The sequence below is a fragment of the Staurois parvus genome, unplaced genomic scaffold (assembly GCF_062004578.1).
Source record: "Staurois parvus isolate SC_StPar_1 unplaced genomic scaffold, SC_StPar_1.0 ptg003611l, whole genome shotgun sequence".
NCBI classification, from domain to species: Eukaryota; Metazoa; Chordata; class Amphibia; order Anura; family Ranidae; genus Staurois; species Staurois parvus.
The window spans coordinates 25001-48531 of NW_028321407.1; the positions used below are offsets into that span (position 1 = coordinate 25001).

The 23531-nt window shown below is 57.4% G+C and overlaps 1 protein-coding gene across 1 annotated transcript in view; it reads right to left on the reverse strand.

The window, feature by feature from the left end:
• Positions 1-23520, reverse strand: part of LOC149427617 (regulatory-associated protein of mTOR-like) — a gene marked incomplete at its 3' end in the record, with an annotated part of 46992 nt that extends 23472 nt beyond the window's left edge. The window contains exons 1-5 of the mRNA XM_089667849.1: positions 23190-23520; positions 15808-15948; positions 14330-14447; positions 14099-14239; positions 1253-1411 (exon numbers count right to left, since the gene is read on the reverse strand). Coding sequence (XP_089523975.1) covers positions 1253-1411; positions 14099-14239; positions 14330-14447; positions 15808-15948; positions 23190-23477 — 847 coding nt within the window. The remainder of the gene's footprint in view (positions 1-1252; positions 1412-14098; positions 14240-14329; positions 14448-15807; positions 15949-23189) is intronic.
• Between the last annotated feature and the right edge of the window lie 11 nt (positions 23521-23531).

Genomic DNA, 23531 nt, shown 5'->3' on the forward strand with positions numbered 1-23531 from the left:
TGCTAGAGACTGATACCGTGTCACAGGAGACCGCTATAGACTGATACCGTGTTACAGGAGACCGCTAGAGACTGATACCAGGTCACGAGAGATGCTAGAGACTGATACCGGGTCACGACAGATGCTAGAGACTGATACCGGGTCACGAGAGATGCTAGAGACTGATACCGGGTCACGAGAGATGCTAGAGACTGATACCGGGTCACAGGAGACCGCTAGAAACTGATACCGGGTCACAGGAGACCGCTAGAGACTGATACCGGGTCACGAGAGATGCTAGAGACTGATACCGGGTCACAGGAGACCGCTAGAAACTGATACCGGGTCACAGGAGACCAGTAGAGACTGATACCGGGTCACAGGAGACCAGTAGAGACTGATACCGGGTCACAGGAGACCGCTAGAGACTGATACCGGGTCACAGGAGACCGCTAGAGACTGATACCGGGTCACGAGAGACGCTAGAGACTGATACCGGGTCACAGGAGACCGCTAGAAACTGATACCGGGTCACAGGAGACCAGTAGAGACTGATACCGGGTCACAGGAGACCAGTAGAGACTGATACCGGGTCACAGGAGACCGCTAGAGACTGATACCGGGTCACAGGAGACCGCTAGAGACTGATACCGGGTCACGAGAGACGCTAGAGACTGATACTGTGTCACAGGAGACCGCTAGAGACTGATACCGGGTCACAGGAGACCGCTAGAGACTGATACCGGGTCACGAGAGACGCTAGAGACTGATACTGTGTCACAGGAGACCGCTAGAGACTGATACCGGGTCACAGGAGACCGCTAGAGACTGATACCGGGTCACAGGAGATGCTAGAGACTGATACCGGGTCACAGGAGACCGCTAGAAACTGATACCGGGTTACAGGAGACCAGTAGAGACTGATACCGGGTTACAGGACACCAGTAAAGACTGATACCGGGTCACAGGAGACCGCTAGAGACTGATACCGGGTCACAGGAGACCGCTAGAGACTGATACCGGGTCACAGGAGACCAGTAGAGACTGATACCGGGTCACAGGAGACCGCTAGAGACTGATACCGTGTCACAGGAGATTGCAAACATTTCCTGCTGTGTCAGGAGGTGGTTAGAATCTGCTGTCATGTTACAGGAGACTGTTCACGTTTGCTGCCACATATATGTAATCTGCACGTGTGTTCAGCTTCAATGCTCATGATTTGGATTCGCTCCCCCCCCCCTCCCTGGTGACCAGCGACCCGAGACTTTCTCACCTATCAGCGAGTTGAGCGAGGAGTAGGAGCTGACCCGCCTCATCTTGTCGATGGTCTCGAAGGACAGGATGTACTCCTCGTTGTCTGGGCTGCCCAGGGTGCTGCTGGCACTACTGCTGGTGCTGAGGTTCCCCGGGGAGAATGCTACACCGCCCCCTCCTGGATGAAGAGAGGTAAAGCACAGAGGTCACATTACACCACAAAACATCTATGAAATATTTCAATGAATGGTTCTTCAGACCTGAGGTCAGGGGCCCCTAGAGGTGCCCTGGGACAAACTACATACTCCCAGCAGATCCCACTGCAGCCTGATGGTGGTGGAGTTTATTGACAGGCAGAAGACCCCCGCCGGGACTCCTGGGGTCCCTATACCCCGGCTGCAAGGAATCACATGACCAGTGACCACCTGTCATGAGCAGCTTGTGATGGATTGCGGTGACTTTCTGTCCACGTCTGTACAGATTGAAGGATTTTCTATCTCCCCCCCCCCCCCGGAGCGCTGGGCACACGTTACCCGTCACCCCCAGTCTGACATACAGAGCGCCATCTACACATCAGCCCAACGAGTCCCACAATCCCCACAGCGGGGAGGTCAGACAACGAGGGCTGCAAATAATACCCTTCATAGAGTTCCTCATGGGCAGTGCCAGCAGACACCGGCTCCTCATTAATCATCCATGAAGTCAATATTCCTCGTGTCACAACAGGCCTCAGAGGGGAACCGACATTCTGCTGCCTGGTTGTATTATATGGCAAAACGTTTGTGAACCCCCCAATGATGGAGGTCAGGTGTCTCCAGTGACGGGTCCTGGTAATCCTCCATCATACAAAAACATTGGAGACAATTGTGCTCTTCCATCCTTGTGGAAACAGTTTGGTGAAGACCCTTTTCTGTTCCCCCCATGACTGTCCCCCCCCCACCGTGTACAAAGCCAGCTCCATAAAGACATGGAGGACCAGTTTGGTGATGACCCTTTTCTGTTCCCCCATGACTGTCCCCTGTGTACAAAGCCGGCTCCATAAAGACATGGATGACCAGTTTGGTGAAGACCCTTTTCTGTCCCCCCATGACTGTCCCCCGTTTACAAAGCCAGCTCCATAAAGACATGGATGACCAGTTTGGTGAAGACCCTTTTCTGTTCCCCCATGACTGTCCCCTGTGTACAAAGCCGGCTCCATAAAGACATGGATGACCAGTTTGGTGAAGACCCTTTTCTGTCCCCCCCATGACTGTCCCCCGTTTACAAAGCCAGCTCCATAAAGACATGGATGACCAGTTTGGTGAAGACCCTTTTCTGTTCCCCCATGACTGTCCCCCGTGTACAAAGCCAGCTCCATAAAGACATGGGTGACCAGTTTGGTGAAGACCCTTTTCTGTTCCCCCATGACTGTCCCCCGTGTACAAAGCCATCTCCATAAAGACATGGGTGACCAGTTTGGTGAAGACCCTTTTCTGTTCCCCCATGACTGTCCCCTGTGTACAAAGCCAGCTCCATAAAGACATGGATGACCAGTTTGGTGTGGAGGAACTCCAGTGTCCTGTACAGAGCCCTGACCTCAACCTACTGATCACCTTTGGGATGGATTGGAACCCCGATGGAGATCCAGGTCTTCTCATCCAACATCAGTACCTGACCTCACACATGGGACAAATTCTCACAGACAGCCTCCAAAGTCTTGTGTAAAGAAGGGCAGAGGCTGTCATATATACAAAGGGGGTGAACAGCATAAATATGGCAATGGGGGGGGGGGGGAAGTCTATATTAATGGCCATGGTTTTGGAACAGGTGGACCAACAAGCTCCTACAGGTTTGATGGAGAGATTTCTAAGTTGGCCTTATAGTGTTTTATTGTCGTGTAGAGACCAGCAGATGATTCAGCTCACCAATCTCTAAGCCTAGCAATGGCGTGTGGAGTGATCCTTTAAGCCTTGCTGTCATTCTATGGTCGGTGATCCTTCCAGGGAGAGTGGTGGTGGCTATAGTGGGGGGGGGGGGGTGGTGGTCCTATCTTTGTTCCTAGATTTGGAATGGAATGTCCAACAAATGTGTGATGGTCCATAAACTATTGGCCATAAATGACAGCATTTGTGTGTACGGTTACATATCTATATACCCCCCCCACACACCCACATACTCACACCCCCCCACACACCCCCCCCCCACATACACCCCACCCACACGCACCCACATACACCCCCCAGAAAAACCCACGTACAACCCCCCCCAAACGTACACCCACCTTCACCCCCCCACCCCCCAAACACCCCACCACACCCACGTACACACCCCCACCCACCCACTCACATACACCCCCCCTCCCACACACACACACCCCCCCCCCCCATGTACACCCCCCCTCCCACACACACCCACGTACACGCCACCACACACACCCCCCCCTTCCCCCACATACACCCCCCCACACACACCCATGTACACCCCCCCCCACACACACACACCCACGTACATCCCCACCCACAAACACCCCCCCTCACACACACCCACATACATCCCCCCACATAGAAACTTTGGGGAAGCTATATTTGTCCACTATCTTCTGCTACCCACTCAGTAATGTTGCGCAATGTCTGCGGCTCGGTGCACACGTCTCTCAGTATCCATCCCCCATCTATATCCGGTCACACTCTATGTCTGCGGCTCGGTGCACACGTCTCTCAGTATCCATCCCCCATCTATATCCGGTCACACTCAATGTCTGCGGCTCGGTGCACACGTCTCTCAGTATCCATCCCCCATCTATATCCGGTCACACTCTATGTCTGCGGCTCGGTGCACACGTCTCTCAGTATCCATCCCCCATCTATATCCGGTCACACTCTATGTCTGCGGCTCGGTGCACATGTCTCTCAGTATCCATCCCCCATCTATATCCGGTCACACTCAATGTCTGCGGCTCGGTGCACACGTCTCTCAGTATCCATCCCCCATCTATATCCGGTCACACTCAATGTCTGCGGCTCGGTGCACACGTCTCTCAGTATCCATTCCCATCTATATCCGGTCACACTCAATGTCTGCGGCTCGGTGCACACGTCTCTCAGTATCCATCCCCCATCTATATCCGGTCACACTCAATGTCTGCGGCTCGGTGCACACGTCTCTCAGTATCCATCCCCCATCTATATCCGGTCACACTCAATGTCTGCGGCTCGGTGCACACGTCTCTCAGTATCCATTCCCATCTATATCCGGTCACACTCAATGTCTGCGGCTCGGTGCACACGTCTCTCAGTATCCATCCCCCATCTATATCCTGTCACACTCTATGTCTGCGGCTCGGTGCACATGTCTCTCAGTATCCATCCCCCATCTATATCCGGTCACACTCTATGTCTGCGGCTCGGTGCACATGTCTCTCAGTATCCATCCCCCATCTATATCCGGTCACACTCAATGTCTGCGGCTCGGTGCACACGTCTCTCAGTATCCATCCCCCATCTATATCCGGTCACACTCAATGTCTGCGGCTCGGTGCACACGTCTCTCAGTATCCATCCCCCATCTATATCCGGTCACACTCAATGTCTGCGGCTCGGTGCACACGTCTCTCAGTATCCATCCCCCATCTATATCCGGTCACACTCAATGTCTGCGGCTCGGTGCACACGTCTCTCAGTATCCATCCCCCATCTATATCCGGTCACACTCAATGTCTGCGGCTCGGTGCACACGTCTCTCAGTATCCATCCCCCATCTATATCCGGTCACACTCAATGTCTGCGGCTCGGTGCACACGTCTCTCAGTATCCATCCCTCATCTATATCCGGTCACACTCAATGTCTGCGGCTCGGTGCACACGTCTCTCAGTATCCATCCCCCATCTATATCCGGTCACACTCAATGTCTGCGGCTCGGTGCACACGTCTCTCAGTATCCATCCCCCATCTATATCCGGTCACACTCAATGTCTGCGGCTCGGTGCACACGTCTCTCAGTATCCATCCCTCATCTATATCCGGTCACACTCAATGTCTGCGGCTCGGTGCACACGTCTCTCAGTATCCATCCCCCATCTATATCCGGTCACACTCTATGTCTGCGGCTCGGTGCACACGTCTCTCAGTATCCATCCCCCATCTATATCCGGTCACACTCAATGTCTGCGGCTCGGTGCACACGTCTCTCAGTATCCATCCCCCATCTATATCCGGTCACACTCAATGTCTGCGGCTCGGTGCACACGTCTCTCAGTATCCATCCCCCATCTATATCCGGTCACACTCAATGTCTGCGGCTCGGTGCACACGTCTCTCAGTATCCATCCCCCATCTATATCCGGTCACACTCAATGTCTGCGGCTCGGTGCACACGTCTCTCAGTATCCATCCCCCATCTATATCCGGTCACACTCAATGTCTGCGGCTCGGTGCACACGTCTCTCAGTATCCATCCCCCATCTATATCCTGTCACACTCTATGTCTGCGGCTCGGTGCACACGTCTCTCAGTATCCATCCCCCATCTATATCCGGTCACACTCAATGTCTGCGGCTCGGTGCACACGTCTCTCAGTATCCATCCCCCATCTATATCCGGTCACACTCAATGTCTGCGGCTCGGTGCACACGTCTCTCAGTATCCATCCCCCATCTATATCCGGTCACACTCAATGTCTGCGGCTCGGTGCACACGTCTCTCAGTATCCATCCCCCATCTATATCCGGTCACACTCAATGTCTGCGGCTCGGTGCACACGTCTCTCAGTATCCATCCCCCATCTATATCCGGTCACACTCAATGTCTGCGGCTCGGTGCACACGTCTCTCAGTATCCATCCCCCATCTATATCCGGTCACACTCAATGTCTGCGGCTCGGTGCACACGTCTCTCAGTATCCATCCCCCATCTATATCCGGTCACACTCAATGTCTGCGGCTCGGTGCACACGTCTCTCAGTATCCATCCCCCATCTATATCCGGTCACACTCTATGTCTGTGGCTCGGTGCACACGTCTCTCAGTATCCATCCCCCATCTATATCCGGTCACACTCAATGTCTGCGGCTCGGTGCACACGTCTCTCAGTATCCATCCCTCATCTATATCTGGTCACACTCAATGTCTGCGGCTCGGTGCACACGTCTCTCAGTATCCATCCCCCATCTATATCCGGTCACACTCAATGTCTGCGGCTCGGTGCACACGTCTCTCAGTATCCATCCCCCATCTATATCCGGTCACACTCAATGTCTGCGGCTCGGTGCACACGTCTCTCAGTATCCATCCCCCATCTATATCCGGTCACACTCAATGTCTGCGGCTCGGTGCACACGTCTCTCAGTATCCATCCCTCATCTATATCCGGTCACACTCAATGTCTGCGGCTCGGTGCACACGTCTCTCAGTATCCATCCCCCATCTATATCCGGTCACACTCTATGTCTGCGGCTCGGTGCACACGTCTCTCAGTATCCATCCCCCATCTATATCCGGTCACACTCAATGTCTGCGGCTCGGTGCACACGTCTCTCAGTATCCATCCCTCAACTATATCCGGTCACACTCAATGTCTGCGGCTCGGTGCACACGTCTCTCAGTATCCATCCCCCATCTATATCCGGTCACACTCAATGTCTGCGGCTCGGTGCACACGTCTCTCAGTATCCATCCCCCATCTATATCCTGTCACACTCTATGTCTGCGGCTCGGTGCACACGTCTCTCAGTATCCATCCCCCATCTATATCCGGTCACACTCTATGTCTGCGGCTCGGTGCACACGTCTCTCAGTATCCATCCCCCATCTATATCCGGTCACACTCAATGTCTGCGGCTCGGTGCACACGTCTCTCAGTATCCATCCCCCATCTATATCCGGTCACACTCAATGTCTGCGGCTCGGTGCACACGTCTCTCAGTATCCATCCCTCATCTATATCCGGTCACACTCAATGTCTGCGGCTCGGTGCACACGTCTCTCAGTATCCATCCCCCATCTATATCCGGTCACACTCAATGTCTGCGGCTCGGTGCACACGTCTCTCAGTATTTATCCCCCATCTATATCCGGTCACACTCAATGTCTGCGGCTCGGTGCACACGTCTCTCAGTATCCATCCCTCATCTATATCCGGTCACACTCAATGTCTGCGGCTCGGTGCACACGTCTCTCAGTATCCATCCCCCATCTATATCCGGTCACACTCAATGTCTGCGGCTCGGTGCACACGTCTCTCAGTATCCATCCCCCATCTATATCCGGTCACACTCAATGTCTGCGGCTCGGTGCACACGTCTCTCAGTATCCATCCCCCATCTATATCCGGTCACACTCAATGTCTGCGGCTCGGTGCACACGTCTCTCAGTATCCATCCCTCATCTATATCCGGTCACACTCAATGTCTGCGGCTCGGTGCACACGTCTCTCAGTATCCATCCCCCATCTATATCCGGTCACACTCAATGTCTGCGGCTCGGTGCACACGTCTCTCAGTATCCATTCCCATCTATATCCGGTCACACTCAATGTCTGCGGCTCGGTGCACACGTCTCTCAGTATCCATCCCCCATCTATATCCGGTCACACTCAATGTCTGCGGCTCGGTGCACACGTCTCTCAGTATCCATCCCCCATCTATATCCGGTCACACTCGATGTCTGCGGCTCGGTGCACACGTCTCTCAGTATCCATCCCCCATGTATATCCGGTCACACTCGATGTCTGCGGCTCGGTGCACACGTCTCTCAGTATCCATCCCCCATCTATATCCGGTCACACTCAATGTCTGCGGCTCGGTGCACACGTCTCTCAGTATCCATCCCCCATCTATATCCGGTCACACTCAATGTCTGCGGCTCGGTGCACACGTCTCTCAGTATCCATCCCCCATCTATATCCGGTCACACTCAATGTCTGCGGCTCGGTGCACACGTCTCTCAGTATCCATCCCCCATCTATATCCGGTCACACTCAATGTCTGCGGCTCGGTGCACACGTCTCTCAGTATCCATCCCCCATCTATATCCGGTCACACTCAATGTCTGCGGCTCGGTGCACACGTCTCTCAGTATCCATCCCCCATCTATATCCGGTCACACTCAATGTCTGCGGCTCGGTGCACACGTCTCTCAGTATCCATCCCTCATCTATATCCGGTCACACTCTATGTCTGCGGCTCGGTGCACACGTCTCTCAGTATCCATCCCCCATCTATATCCGGTCACACTCAATGTCTGAGGCTCGGTGCACACGTCTCTCAGTATCCATTCCCATCTATATCCGGTCACACTCAATGTCTGCGGCTCGGTGCACACGTCTCTCAGTATCCATCCCCCATCTATATCCGGTAACACTCAATGTCTGCGGCTCGGTGCACACGTCTCTCAGTATCCATCCCCCATCTATATCCGGTCACACTCAATGTCTGCGGCTCGGTGCACACGTCTCTCAGTATCCATCCCTCATCTATATCCGGTCACACTCGATGTCTGCGGCTCGGTGCACACGTCTCTCAGTATCCATCCCCCATCTATATCCGGTCACACTCGATGTCTGCGGCTCGGTGCACACGTCTCTCAGTATCCATCCCCCATCTATATCCGGTCACACTCAATGTCTGCGGCTCGGTGCACACGTCTCTCAGTATCCATCCCCCATCTATATCCGGTCACACTCTATGTCTGCGGCTCGGTGCACGTCTCTCAGTATCCATCCCCCATCTATATCCGGTCACACTCTATGTCTGTGGCTCGGTGCACACGTCTCTCAGTATCCATCCCCCATCTATATCCGGTCACACTCAATGTCTGAGGCTCGGTGCACACGTCTCTCAGTATCCATCCCCCATCTATATCCGGTCACACTCAATGTCTGAGGCTCGGTGCACACGTCTCTCAGTATCCATCCCCCATCTATATCCGGTCACACTCAATGTCTGCGGCTCGGTGCACACGTCTCTCAGTATCCATCCCCCATCTATATCCGGTCACACTCAATGTCTGCGGCTCGGTGCACACGTCTCTCAGTATCCATCCCCCATCTATATCCGGTCACACTCAATGTCTGCGGCTCGGTGCACACGTCTCTCAGTATCCATCCCCCATCTATATCCGGTCACACTCAATGTCTGCGGCTCGGTGCACACGTCTCTCAGTATCCATCCCCCATCTATATCCGGTCACACTCAATGTCTGCGGCTCGGTGCACACGTCTCTCAGTATCCATCCCCCATCTATATCCGGTCACACTCAATGTCTGCGGCTCGGTGCACACGTCTCTCAGTATCCATCCCTCAACTATATCCGGTCACACTCAATGTCTGCGGCTCGGTGCACACGTCTCTCAGTATCCATCCCCCATCTATATCCGGTCACACTCAATGTCTGCGGCTCGGTGCACACGTCTCTCAGTATCCATCCCCCATCTATATCCGGTCACACTCAATGTCTGCGGCTCGGTGCACACGTCTCTCAGTATCCATCCCCCATCTATATCCGGTCACACTCAATGTCTGCGGCTCGGTGCACACGTCTCTCAGTATCCATCCCCCATCTATATCCTGTCACACTCTATGTCTGCGGCTCGGTGCACACGTCTCTCAGTATCCATCCCCCATCTATATCCGGTCACACTCAATGTCTGAGGCTCGGTGCACACGTCTCTCAGTATCCATTCCCATCTATATCCGGTCACACTCAATGTCTGCGGCTCGGTGCACACGTCTCTCAGTATCCATCCCCCATCTATATCCGGTCACACTCTATGTCTGCGGCTCGGTGCACACGTCTCTCAGTATCCATCCCCCATCTATATCCGGTCACACTCAATGTCTGCGGCTCGGTGCACACGTCTCTCAGTATCCATCCCCCATCTATATCCGGTCACACTCAATGTCTGCGGCTCGGTGCACACGTCTCTCAGTATCCATCCCCCATCTATATCCGGTCACACTCAATGTCTGCGGCTCGGTGCACACGTCTCTCAGTATCCATCCCTCATCTATATCCGGTCACACTCAATGTCTGCGGCTCGGTGCACACGTCTCTCAGTATCCATCCCCCATCTATATCCGGTCACACTCAATGTCTGCGGCTCGGTGCACACGTCTCTCAGTATCCATCCCTCATCTATATCCGGTCACACTCAATGTCTGCGGCTCGGTGCACACGTCTCTCAGTATCCATCCCCCATCTATATCCGGTCACACTCAATGTCTGCGGCTCGGTGCACACGTCTCTCAGTATCCATCCCCCATCTATATCCGGTCACACTCTATGTCTGCGGCTCGGTGCACACGTCTCTCAGTATCCATCCCCCATCTATATCCGGTCACACTCAATGTCTGCGGCTCGGTGCACACGTCTCTCAGTATCCATCCCTCATCTATATCCGGTCACACTCAATGTCTGCGGCTCGGTGCACACGTCTCTCAGTATCCATCCCCCATCTATATCCGGTCACACTCAATGTCTGCGGCTCGGTGCACACGTCTCTCAGTATCCATCCCCCATCTATATCCGGTCACACTCAATGTCTGCGGCTCGGTGCACACGTCTCTCAGTATCCATCCCCCATCTATATCCGGTCACACTCAATGTCTGCGGCTCGGTGCACACGTCTCTCAGTATCCATCCCCCATCTATATCCGGTCACACTCAATGTCTGCGGCTCGGTGCACACGTCTCTCAGTATCCATTCCCATCTATATCCGGTCACACTCAATGTCTGCGGCTCGGTGCACACGTCTCTCAGTATCCATCCCCCATCTATATCCGGTCACACTCAATGTCTGCGGCTCGGTGCACACGTCTCTCAGTATCCATCCCCCATCTATATCCGGTCACACTCGATGTCTGCGGCTCGGTGCACACGTCTCTCAGTATCCATCCCCCATGTATATCCGGTCACACTCGATGTCTGCGGCTCGGTGCACACGTCTCTCAGTATCCATCCCCCATCTATATCCGGTCACACTCAATGTCTGCGGCTCGGTGCACACGTCTCTCAGTATCCATCCCCCATCTATATCCGGTCACACTCAATGTCTGCGGCTCGGTGCACACGTCTCTCAGTATCCATCCCCCATCTATATCCGGTCACACTCAATGTCTGCGGCTCGGTGCACACGTCTCTCAGTATCCATCCCCCATCTATATCCGGTCACACTCAATGTCTGCGGCTCGGTGCACACGTCTCTCAGTATCCATCCCCCATCTATATCCGGTCACACTCAATGTCTGCGGCTCGGTGCACACGTCTCTCAGTATCCATCCCCCATCTATATCCGGTCACACTCAATGTCTGCGGCTCGGTGCACACGTCTCTCAGTATCCATCCCCCATCTATATCCGGTCACACTCAATGTCTGCGGCTCGGTGCACACGTCTCTCAGTATCCATCCCCCATCTATATCCGGTCACACTCAATGTCTGCGGCTCGGTGCACACGTCTCTCAGTATCCATCCCTCATCTATATCCGGTCACACTCTATGTCTGCGGCTCGGTGCACACGTCTCTCAGTATCCATCCCCCATCTATATCCGGTCACACTCAATGTCTGAGGCTCGGTGCACACGTCTCTCAGTATCCATTCCCATCTATATCCGGTCACACTCAATGTCTGCGGCTCGGTGCACACGTCTCTCAGTATCCATCCCCCATCTATATCCGGTAACACTCAATGTCTGCGGCTCGGTGCACACGTCTCTCAGTATCCATCCCCCATCTATATCCGGTCACACTCAATGTCTGCGGCTCGGTGCACACGTCTCTCAGTATCCATCCCTCATCTATATCCGGTCACACTCGATGTCTGCGGCTCGGTGCACACGTCTCTCAGTATCCATCCCCCATCTATATCCGGTCACACTCGATGTCTGCGGCTCGGTGCACACGTCTCTCAGTATCCATCCCCCATCTATATCCGGTCACACTCAATGTCTGCGGCTCGGTGCACACGTCTCTCAGTATCCATCCCCCATCTATATCCGGTCACACTCTATGTCTGCGGCTCGGTGCACGTCTCTCAGTATCCATCCCCCATCTATATCCGGTCACACTCAATGTCTGCGGCTCGGTGCACACGTCTCTCAGTATCCATCCCCCATCTATATCCGGTCACACTCTATGTCTGTGGCTCGGTGCACACGTCTCTCAGTATCCATCCCCCATCTATATCCGGTCACACTCAATGTCTGAGGCTCGGTGCACACGTCTCTCAGTATCCATCCCCCATCTATATCCGGTCACACTCAATGTCTGAGGCTCGGTGCACACGTCTCTCAGTATCCATTCCCATCTATATCCGGTCACACTCTATGTCTGCGGCTCGGTGCACACGTCTCTCAGTATCCATCCCCCATCTATATCCGGTCACACTCAATGTCTGCGGCTCGGTGCACACGTCTCTCAGTATCCATCCCCCATCTATATCCTGTCACACTCAATGTCTGCGGCTCGGTGCACACGTCTCTCAGTATCCATCCCCCATCTATATCCGGTCACACTCAATGTCTGCGGCTCGGTGCACACGTCTCTCAGTATCCATCCCCCATCTATATCCGGTCACACTCAATGTCTGCGGCTCGGTGCACACGTCTCTCAGTATCCATCCCCCATCTATATCCGGTCACACTCAATGTCTGCGGCTCGGTGCACACGTCTCTCAGTATCCATCCCCCATCTATATCCGGTCACACTCAATGTCTGCGGCTCGGTGCACACGTCTCTCAGTATCCATCCCCCATCTATATCCGGTCACACTCAATGTCTGCGGCTCGGTGCACACGTCTCTCAGTATCCATCCCCCATCTATATCCGGTCACACTCAATGTCTGCGGCTCGGTGCACACGTCTCTCAGTATCCATCCCTCATCTATATCCGGTCACACTCAATGTCTGCGGCTCGGTGCACACGTCTCTCAGTATCCATCCCCCATCTATATCCGGTCACACTCAATGTCTGCGGCTCGGTGCACACGTCTCTCAGTATCCATCCCCCATCTATATCCGGTCACACTCAATGTCTGCGGCTCGGTGCACACGTCTCTCAGTATCCATCCCCCATCTATATCCGGTCACACTCAATGTCTGCGGCTCGGTGCACACGTCTCTCAGTATCCATCCCTCAACTATATCCGGTCACACTCAATGTCTGCGGCTCGGTGCACACGTCTCTCAGTATCCATCCCCCATCTATATCCGGTCACACTCAATGTCTGCGGCTCGGTGCACACGTCTCTCAGTATCCATCCCCCATCTATATCCGGTCACACTCAATGTCTGCGGCTCGGTGCCCACGTCTCTCAGTATCCATCCCCCATCTATATCCGGTCACACTCAATGTCTGCGGCTCGGTGCACACGTCTCTCAGTATCCATCCCCCATCTATATCCGGTCACACTCAATGTCTGCGGCTCGGTGCACACGTCTCTCAGTATCCATCCCTCATCTATATCCGGTCACACTCAATGTCTGCGGCTCGGTGCACACGTCTCTCAGTATCCATCCCCCATCTATATCCGGTCACACTCAATGTCTGCGGCTCGGTGCACACGTCTCTCAGTATCCATCCCCCATCTATATCCGGTCACACTCAATGTCTGCGGCTCGGTGCACACGTCTCTCAGTATCCATCCCCCATCTATATCCGGTCACACTCAATGTCTGCGGCTCGGTGAACACGTCTCTCAGTATCCATCCCCCATCTATATCCGGTCACACTCAATGTCTGTACAATTCCCGTCAGATCTATGGACATGGAGAACCACATGGGACTTCCCCACCTTTTCCCTCACGTGGCAGTTATCTGCGGTCTATAGGAGGTGATACAATCACACTGCAATGAGTGAATCCTGGCAAATGTCGATCGTTTTTCCTTTCTTACCCTCTTCGGTCAGGCTGAGGTTCTGCAGAGACTTGTTGAGGTTCCGAGGTGTGGTGACGGCTCGGATATTGCCATAAGAACTGACAGACCGCAGGCGAGGGGTGCTGGGAGCTTCCCGCACTGGCGTCAGGTTGCCGGCCTCTGAAATGTTAGAAGGGGGTTAGCGTCATGTGACAAATGTCGGTCATACGGGATCTTGCCAAATATTTCACCAGCGGCCGGACTACTCACCCGTAGAAGCCGGAGATGGTAAATGATAATTCTTCTCCTCCTCCATGAACTGCAGGGCCACCGTGCAGAAATTACTCTCATATTGGACCACCAGATGACTGAGAGCCACCACCAGCTCCTGGGGGGACACAATACAACAGATCGTATTTATAGAAGTTTCTGAAATAAAAGCTGTCTGTGCTCCCTATACATCAGCTCCACCTTTCCAATGCAAAGTCTGGATTTGGACAAAACAAAGGATTCTCATTAGCACATTCTGTGTATTTCAGGCTAGTGATGGCGGCACAGATCTGGAACGCAGTATTTGCACTGGGTCCAAATCCCGAGAGCTGAGCACTCTTCATACTTGCCTTTCCAATGCTTTCATCTTATTCTGGGTCAGTGAATCTTAAAAATCCCAACTTCAGGCTAAAATCACAGTTTTATTATTTTGTCCACTTTGGAGGATTTAAAGCAAGTTGGCTGCAATACTTACAATAAATCCAGAGCTGTTCCCTGCAGTAGCTCCTCCTGTCCACAAGATGTCCTGACTGATGGCCAGCACCACTAAACCTGGAAGACTGAGGAAGGGCGTGTCCTGGGTGTCATGGCCCCGCCCCTAACATGGTGCCTGCACTCACACCCTCCTCATCATCCAGGATGACCCACCACCATGAGAAGACTGAGCAGGAAGAGAACCCAGCATGTCACAGAGAACATATTACTGACGTTTAAGGTGGGGGAGGGGAGAGCACAGAGCCCAAAGATGGTCTTGAACCCAATGGATCAAATGACAGCCAGAAAACTAGTATTTTCAGATACAATGGCTGTCCATATACTTCCACTGAGAGGAACCGAATACAGGGAGCTGCCACTGATGGCCGCAGTCCTGGATTTCCCTTCACAGGGGGGGTTGATGATCAGGAAGAAGTCACTGCAGCTCATTTCCCAGAATTCCTCCCAGAGCCTCCCTGTGACCATATTTTACTGTATAGAAGGATCAGTTGCAGGAGAAGCTCAGAAATGAGAGATTTGTGGGATGCGGATTTATGATGAACTCCCGATGAAGCTGGCATTTTATATGGACAGTTTGTGGGCACCAATGACATCACCGGGAAGCCGAAACTGACAGGTACTCGCTCCTACTTCCCTTTGCCGAGCGGCCAGTGTGATGCATTGTGAACACAAGAGGTCGGCTGCTCAGCATCAGTGCCATTCAGAGATTTCTTTGCATTTTCTGAAGGAATTGAAGGAGTTCTCTGATTGGATGAGGTGTAGAGTGTAACCTCACTCCACCTTGTCCAATCAGAGAACCCTTTGCATTCATACAAAGCCTTCTCTGAATGGCGCCTATGGTGAGCAGCCAACCTCCTGTGTTCAGTAGGCAGGAGTGCAGCTGCTCGGCACAGGATTCAGAAACAAGTGGAGATGACTGGACAGGAGGATCACATGTATCGATGATGTACGTACAGTGCAGTCCAATAGAGGGAGGCACTCACCTTGCGCACCATTGCGCTGCCATCATTGATCAGCTGGGCCAGCATCATAGCCACGTTGTGGTCGATTGTTGTGGAATGATCCGTCCTCTCCCCTGAGTTTCCCACAAACGTTCCAAGCGCAAACACAGCCGCTGTGCGGACCTGGATGTGAGGAGATTAGAATTTACTGCCCTACACAACGCTGAACTCAGTATAGAATGTGAGAGAGTATCCTGACAGACCACCCTTCGACCCTCCTATACTTACCACCCCCCTTTCCTCCCAGGGTGCAGTGCTTGAGCCGGAACAGCCAGGCCTGTACACATCACATGTGGAGATCATGGACCCTGTGTGAGCTCTGATACCAATCATGGACCCTGTGTGAGCTCTGATACCAATCATGGACCCTGTGTGAGCTCTGATACCAATCATGGACCCTGTGTGAGCTCTGATACCAATCATGGACCCTGTGTGAGCTCTGATACCAATCATGGACCCTGTGTGAGCTCTGATACCAATCATGGACCCTGTGTGAGCTCTGATACCAATCATGGACCCTGTGTGAGCTCTGATACCAATCATGGACCCTGTGTGAGCTCTGATACCAATCAATGGATATCTTACACAGATATTCAAATCCCGCCTCTGACTGAAGAATGGAGTGGGGGTGGTGTGCATATGTGGGGGGAGGGGATTGAGCATATGTGGGGGGGGGGGCAGCATATGTGTGTGTGTGGGGGGGGTGAGCATATGTGGGGGGGAGCATGTGTGGGGGGGGGAGGTGAGCATATGTAGGGGGGGGGGGAGGGGAGGGGAGGTGAGCATATGTGGGGGGGGGGGAGGTGAGCATATGTGGGGGGGGGGGGGAGGTGAGCATATGTGGGGGGGGGGGGTGAGCATATGTGGGGGGGGGGGTGGGGAGGTGAGCATATGTGGGGGGGGGAGGTGAGCAAATGTGGGGGGGGGGAGGTGAGCATATGTGGGGGGAGGGAGGTGAGCATATGTGGGGGGGGGAGGTGAGCATATGTGGGGGGGGGGGAGGGGAGGTGAGCATATGTGGGGGGTGGGGTGGGGAGGTGAGCATATGTGGGGGGGGGGGGGGGGGAGGTGAGCATATGTGTGGTGGGGAGGGGGGGAGGTGAGCATATGTGTGGTGGGGGGGGGGAGGGGAGGTGAGCATATGTGTGGTGGGGGGGGGAGGGGAGGTGAGCATATGTGTGGTGGGGGGGGGAGGGGAGGTGAGCATATGTGTGGTGGGGGGGGGAGGGGAGGTGAGCATATGTGGGGGGGGGGGAGGGGAGGTGAGCATATGTGGGGGGGGGGGGGAGGGGAGGTGAGCATATGTGGGGGGGGGGGGGGAGGTGAGCATATGTGGGGGGGGAGGTGAGCATATGTGGGGGGGGGGGGAGGTGAGCATATGTGGGGGGGGGAGGTGAGCATATGTGGGGGGGGGAGGTGAGCATATGTGGGGGGGGGGGGGAGGTGAGCATATGTGGGGGGGGGGAGGTGAGCATATGTGGGGGGGGGGGAGGTGAGCATATGTGGGGGGGGGAGGTGAGCATATGTGGGGGGGGGGGGAGGTGAGCATATGTGGGGGGGGAGGTGAGCATATGTGGGGGGGGGGAGGTGAGCATATGTGGGGGGGGGGAGGTGAGCATATGTGGGGGGGGGGGAGGGGAGGTGAGCATATGTGGGGGGTGGGGTGGGGAGGTGAGCATATGTGGGGGGGGGGGGGGGGAGGTGAGCATATGTGTGGTGGGGAGGGGGGGAGGTGAGCATATGTGTGGTGGGGGGGGGAGGGGAGGTGAGCATATGTGTGGTGGGGGGGGGAGGGGAGGTGAGCATATGTGTGGTGGGGGGGGGAGGGGAGGTGAGCATATGTGTGGTGGGGGGGGGGAGGGGAGGTGAGCATATGTGTGGGGGGGGGGAGGGGAGGTGAGCATATGTGGGGGGGGGGGGGAGGGGAGGTGAGCATATGTTGGGGGGGGAGGTGAGCATATGTGGGGGGGGGGGGGAGGAGGTGAGCATATGTGGGGGGGGGGGGAGGTGAGCATATGTGGGGGGGGGAGGTGAGCATATGTGGGGGGGGGAGGTGAGCATATGTGGGGGGGGGGGGGAGGTGAGCATATGTGGGGGGGGAGGTGAGCATATGTGGGGGGGGAGGTGAGCATATGTGGGGGGGGAGGTGAGCATATGTGGGGGGGGGGAGGTGAGCATATGTGGGGGGGGGGGAGGTGAGCATATGTGGGGGGGGGGGGGGGGGAGGTGAGCATATGTGGGGGGGGGGGGAGGTGAGCATATGTGGGGGGGGGGGAGGTGAGCATATGTGGGGGGGGAGGTGAGCATATGTGGGGGGGGGGGAGGTGAGCATATGTGGGGGGGGGGAGGTGAGCATATGTGTGGGGGGGGGAGGGGAGGTGAGCATATGTGGGGGGGGGGGGGGGAGGTGAGCATATGTGGGGGGGGGAGGGGAGGTGAGCATATGTGGGGGGGGGAGGGGAGGTGAGCATATGTGGGGGGGGAGGGGAGGTGAGCATATGTGGGGGGGGGAGGGGAGGTGAGCATATGTGGGGGGGGGGGGAGGGGAGGTGAGCATATGTGTGTGGGGGGGGGAGGGGAGGTGAGCATATGTGTGGGGGGGGGGGGGGAGGGGAGGTGAGCATATGTGGGGGGGGGGGGAGGGGAGGTGAGCATATGTGGGGGGGGGGGGGAGGGGAGGTGAGCATATGTGGGGGGGGGGGGGAGGGGAGGTGAGCATATGTGGGGGGGGGGAGGGGAGGTGAGCATATGTGGGGGGGGGGGGAGGGGAGGTGAGCATATGTGGGGGGGGGGGGGGGGAGGTGAGCATATGTGGGGGGGGGGGGGAGGTGAGCATATGTGGGGGGGGGGGGGGGAGGTGAGCATATGTGGGGGGGAGGTGAGCATATGTGGGGGGGGAGGTGAGCATATGTGGGGGGGGGGAGGTGAGCATATGTGGGGGGGGGGAGGTGAGCATATGTGGGGGGGGGGAGGTGAGCATATGTGGGGGGGGGGGGAGGGGAGGTGAGCATATGTGGGGGGGGGGGGGGGAGGTGAGCATATGTGGGGGGGGGAGGGGAGGTGAGCATATGTGGGGGGGGGAGGGGAGGTGAGCATATGTGGGGGGGGGAGGGGAGGTGAGCATATGTGGGGGGGGGAGGGGAGGTGAGCATATGTGGGGGGGGGGGGGGGAGGGGAGGTGAGCATATGTGTGTGGGGGGGGGAGGGGAGGTGAGCATATGTGTGGGGGGGGGGGGGGAGGGGAGGTGAGCATATGTGGGGGGGGGGAGGGGAGGTGAGCATATGTGGGGGGGGGGGGGGGAGGTGAGCATATGTGGGGGGGGGAGGGGAGGTGAGCATATGTGGGGGGGGGAGGGGAGGTGAGCATATGTGGGGGGGGGAGGGGAGGTGAGCATATGTGGGGGGGGGGGGGGGAGGGGAGGTGAGCATATGTGTGTGGGGGGGGGAGGGGAGGTGAGCATATGTGTGGGGGGGGGGGGGGAGGGGAGGTGAGCATATGTGGGGGGGGGGGGAGGGGAGGTGAGCATATGTGGGGGGGGGGGGGGAGGGGAGGTGAGCATATGTGGGGGGGGGGGGAGGGGAGGTGAGCATATGTGGGGGGGGGGGAGGGGAGGTGAGCATATGTGGGGGGGGGGGGAGGGGAGGTGAGCATATGTGGGGGGGGGGGGGGGAGGTGAGCATATGTGGGGGGGGGGGGGAGGTGAGCATATGTGGGGGGGGGGGGGGGGAGGTGAGCATATGTGGGGGGGGAGGTGAGCATATGTGGGGGGGGGAGGTGAGCATATGTGGGGGGGGGGAGGTGAGCATATGTGGGGGGGGGGAGGTGAGCATATGTGGGGGGGGGGAGGTGAGCATATGTGGGGGGGAGGAGGTGAGCATATGTGTGGGGGGGGGGAGGGGAGGTGAGCATATGTGTGGGGGGGGGGAGGGGAGGTGAGCATATGTGTGGGGGGGGGAGGGGAGGTGAGCATATGTGGGGGGGGGAGGTGAGCATATGTGGGGGGGGGGAGGTGAGCATGTGTGTGGGGGGGGGGGGAGGTGAGCATGTGTGGGGGGGGGGAGGGGAGGTGAGCATATGTGTGGGGGGGGGGAGGGGAGGTGAGCATATGTGTGGGGGGGGGGAGGTGAGCATATGTGTGGGGGGGGGAGGTGAGCATATGTGTGTGGGGGGGGGGGGGAGGTGAGCATATGTGGGGGGGGGGGAGGTGAGCATATGTGGGGGGGGGGGAGGTGAGCATATGTGGGGGGGGGGGGGGAGGTGAGCATATGTGGGGGGGGGGGGGGGAGGTGAGCATATGTGGGGGGGGGGGGGGAGGTGAGCATATGTGGGGGGGGGGGGAGGTGAGCATATGTGGGGGGGGGGGGGGAGGTGAGCATATGTGGGGGGGGGGGGGGAGGTGAGCATATGTGGGGGGGGGGGGGGAGGTGAGCATATGTGGGGGGGGGGGGGGAGGTGAGCATATGTGGGGGGGGGGGGGGAGGTGAGCATATGTGGGGGGGGGGGAGGTGAGCATATGTGGGGGGGGGGGGGGAGGTGAGCATATGTGGGGGGGGGAGGTGAGCATATGTGGGGGGGGGGAGGTGAGCATATGTGGGGGGGGGGGGGGAGGTGAGCATATGTGGGGGGGGGGAGGTGAGCATATGTGGGGGGGGGGGGAGGTGAGCATATGTGGGGGGGGGGGGGGAGGTGAGCATATGTGGGGGGGGGAGAGGTGAGCATATGTGGGGGGGGGGGGAGGTGAGCATATGTGGGGGGGGGAGGTGAGCATATGTGGGGGGGGGAGGTGAGCATATGTGGGGGGGGGGGGGTGAGCATATGTGGGGGGGGGAGGTGAGCATATGTGGGGGGGGAAGGTGAGCATATGTGGGGGGGGGGGGGTGAGCATATGTGGGGGGGGGAGGTGAGCATATGTGTGGGGGGGGAGGTGAGCATGTGTGGGGGGGGGAGGTGAGCATGTGTGGGGGGGGAGGTGAGCATGTGTGGGGGGGGGAGGTGAGCATATGTGGGGGGGGGGGGAGGTGAGCATATGTGGGGGGGGGGGGGAGGTGAGCATATGTGGGGGGGGGGGAGGTGAGCATATGTGGGGGGGGGGGGGAGGTGAGCATATGTGGGGGGGGGGGAGGTGAGCATATGTGGGGGGGGGGAGGTGAGCATATGTGGGGGGGGGGGAGGTGAGCATATGTGGGGGGGGGGAGGTGAGCATATGTGGGGGGGGGGGAGATGAGCATATGTGGGGGGGGGGGGAGATGAGCATATGTGGGGGGGGGGAGATGAGCATATGTGGGGGGGGGGGAGGTGAGCATATGTGGGGGGGGGGGAGGTGAGCATATGTGGGGGGGGGGGGGAGGTGAGCATATGTGGGGGGGGGGGGGGGAGGTGAGCATATGTGGGGGGGGGAGGGGGAGGTGAGCATATGTGGGGGGGGGGGGGAGGTGAGCATATGTGGGGGGGGGGGGGAGGTGAGCATATGTGGGGGGGGGGGGGGGAGGTGAGCATATGTGGGGGGGGGGGGGAGGTGAGCATATGTGGGGGGGGGGGGGAGGTGAGCATATGTGGGGGGGGGGGAGGTGAGCATATGTGGGGGGGGGGGGGAGGTGAGCATATGTGGGGGGGGGGGAGGTGAGCATATGTGGGGGGGGGAGGTGAGCATATGTGTGGGGGGGGGGGGAGGTGAGCATATGTGGGGGGGGGAGGTGAGCATATGTGTGGGGGGGGGGGGAGGTGAGCATATGTGGGGGGGGGAGGTGAGCATATGTGGGGGGGGGAGGTGAGCATATGTGGGGGGGGGAGGTGAGCATATGTGGGGGGGGGAGGTGAGCATATGTGGGGGGGGGGAGGTGAGCATATGTGGGGGGGGGGGAGGTGAGCATATGTGGGGGGGGGGGGGGGAGGTGAGCATATGTGGGGGGGGGGAGGTGAGCATATGTGGGGGGGGGGGAGGTGAGCATATGTGGGGGGGGGGAGGTGAGCATATGTGGGGGGGGGGGAGGTGAGCATATGTGGGGGGGGGGGGGGAGGTGAGCATATGTGGGGGGGGGGGAGGTGAGCATATGTGGGGGGGGGGGAGGTGAGCATATGTGGGGGGGGGGAGGTGAGCATATGTGGGGGGGGGGAGGTGAGCATATGTGGGGGGGGGGGGAGGTGAGCATATGTGGGGGGGGGGAGGTGAGCATATGTGGGGGGGGGGGGAGATGAGCATATGTGGGGGGGGGGGAGATGAGCATATGTGGGGGGGGGGAGATGAGCATATGTGGGGGGGGGGAGGTGAGCATATGTGGGGGGGGGGGAGGTGAGCATATGTGGGGGGGGGGGGGGAGGTGAGCATATGTGGGGGGGGGGGGGGAGGTGAGCATATGTGGGGGGGGGAGGGGAGGTGAGCATATGTGGGGGGGGGGGGGAGGTGAGCATATGTGGGGGGGGGGGGAGGTGAGCATATGTGGGGGGGGGGGGGGGGAGGTGAGCATATGTGGGGGGGGGGGGGGAGGTGAGCATATGTGGGGGGGGGGGGGAGGTGAGCATATGTGGGGGGGGGGGAGGTGAGCATATGTGGGGGGGGGGGGGAGGTGAGCATATGTGGGGGGGGGGGAGGTGAGCATATGTGGGGGGGGAGGTGAGCATATGTGTGGGGGGGGGGGGAGGTGAGCATATGTGGGGGGGGGAGGTGAGCATATGTGTGGGGGGGGGGGGGAGGTGAGCATATGTGGGGGGGGGAGGTGAGCATATGTGGGGGGGGGAGGTGAGCATATGTGGGGGGGGGAGGTGAGCATATGTGGGGGGGGGAGGTGAGCATATGTGGGGGGGGGGAGGTGAGCATATGTGGGGGGGGGGGAGGTGAGCATATGTGGGGGGGGGGGGGGGAGGTGAGCATATGTGGGGGGGGGGGAGGTGAGCATATGTGGGGGGGGGGGAGGTGAGCATATGTGGGGGGGGGGGGAGGTGAGCATATGTGGGGGGGGTACAAGAAGACTTGTCGCTTTGCTCTGGATAGGCATCATAACAGCCTCTCCTTACAGGGGACCTATTACAGTCCTAGTCCTACATGGCTCAGCACAGGACTCGGCATTGTCTGATGTCCAGAGGTGGTCCTAGCCCCACACAGGCCTGCAGAGTTGGGACTTGGCTGGGACCAGAACCACTTCCTGGATCTCTGCAATGGCATTCTTTGGCTACACTAGACGATGACGGTCTGTGCTGTCCTGTCGCAGGTAACTGGTGGGAAGCACAGACAGTTCTGATTTAAGGGGACCTGTCAGGGTGGAGAAATGGAAAAGCCTTTTCAGAAGCAGCTGCCTCCATGGCTCCCCAGTAGAGGTTACCTTGAAGGGTACAGTTGTCATGCAGCAGACTGAAGGTTTCCTCTCACCTCTGGAATGGAGTCTGACAAGAGGCTGTATAACTTCTCATGGGCGCTGTCTCGGACGCCACACCAGCGCGCAGCATCGAAGTTCTGCCAGATACGGCCCAGGCAGATGGCCACCCATTGGCGGAGCAGCGGATGTGGATCATTGAGCTGCTCCAGGCAGATGGCAATCAGGTTTCCCTGCAGACAGGCTTCCTGCCGGAGGAAAGGAATATGGTCATTAGCAGTGACAGTACCAGCCCTCTGAAGAGCGAGAAGTCTGTGTGATGGGCTCTTCCACCCAAAGCACATCTCTCAATGATAGATGAATTCCCCCCATAGGGGAGGGGGGGTATCTGTGCCCAT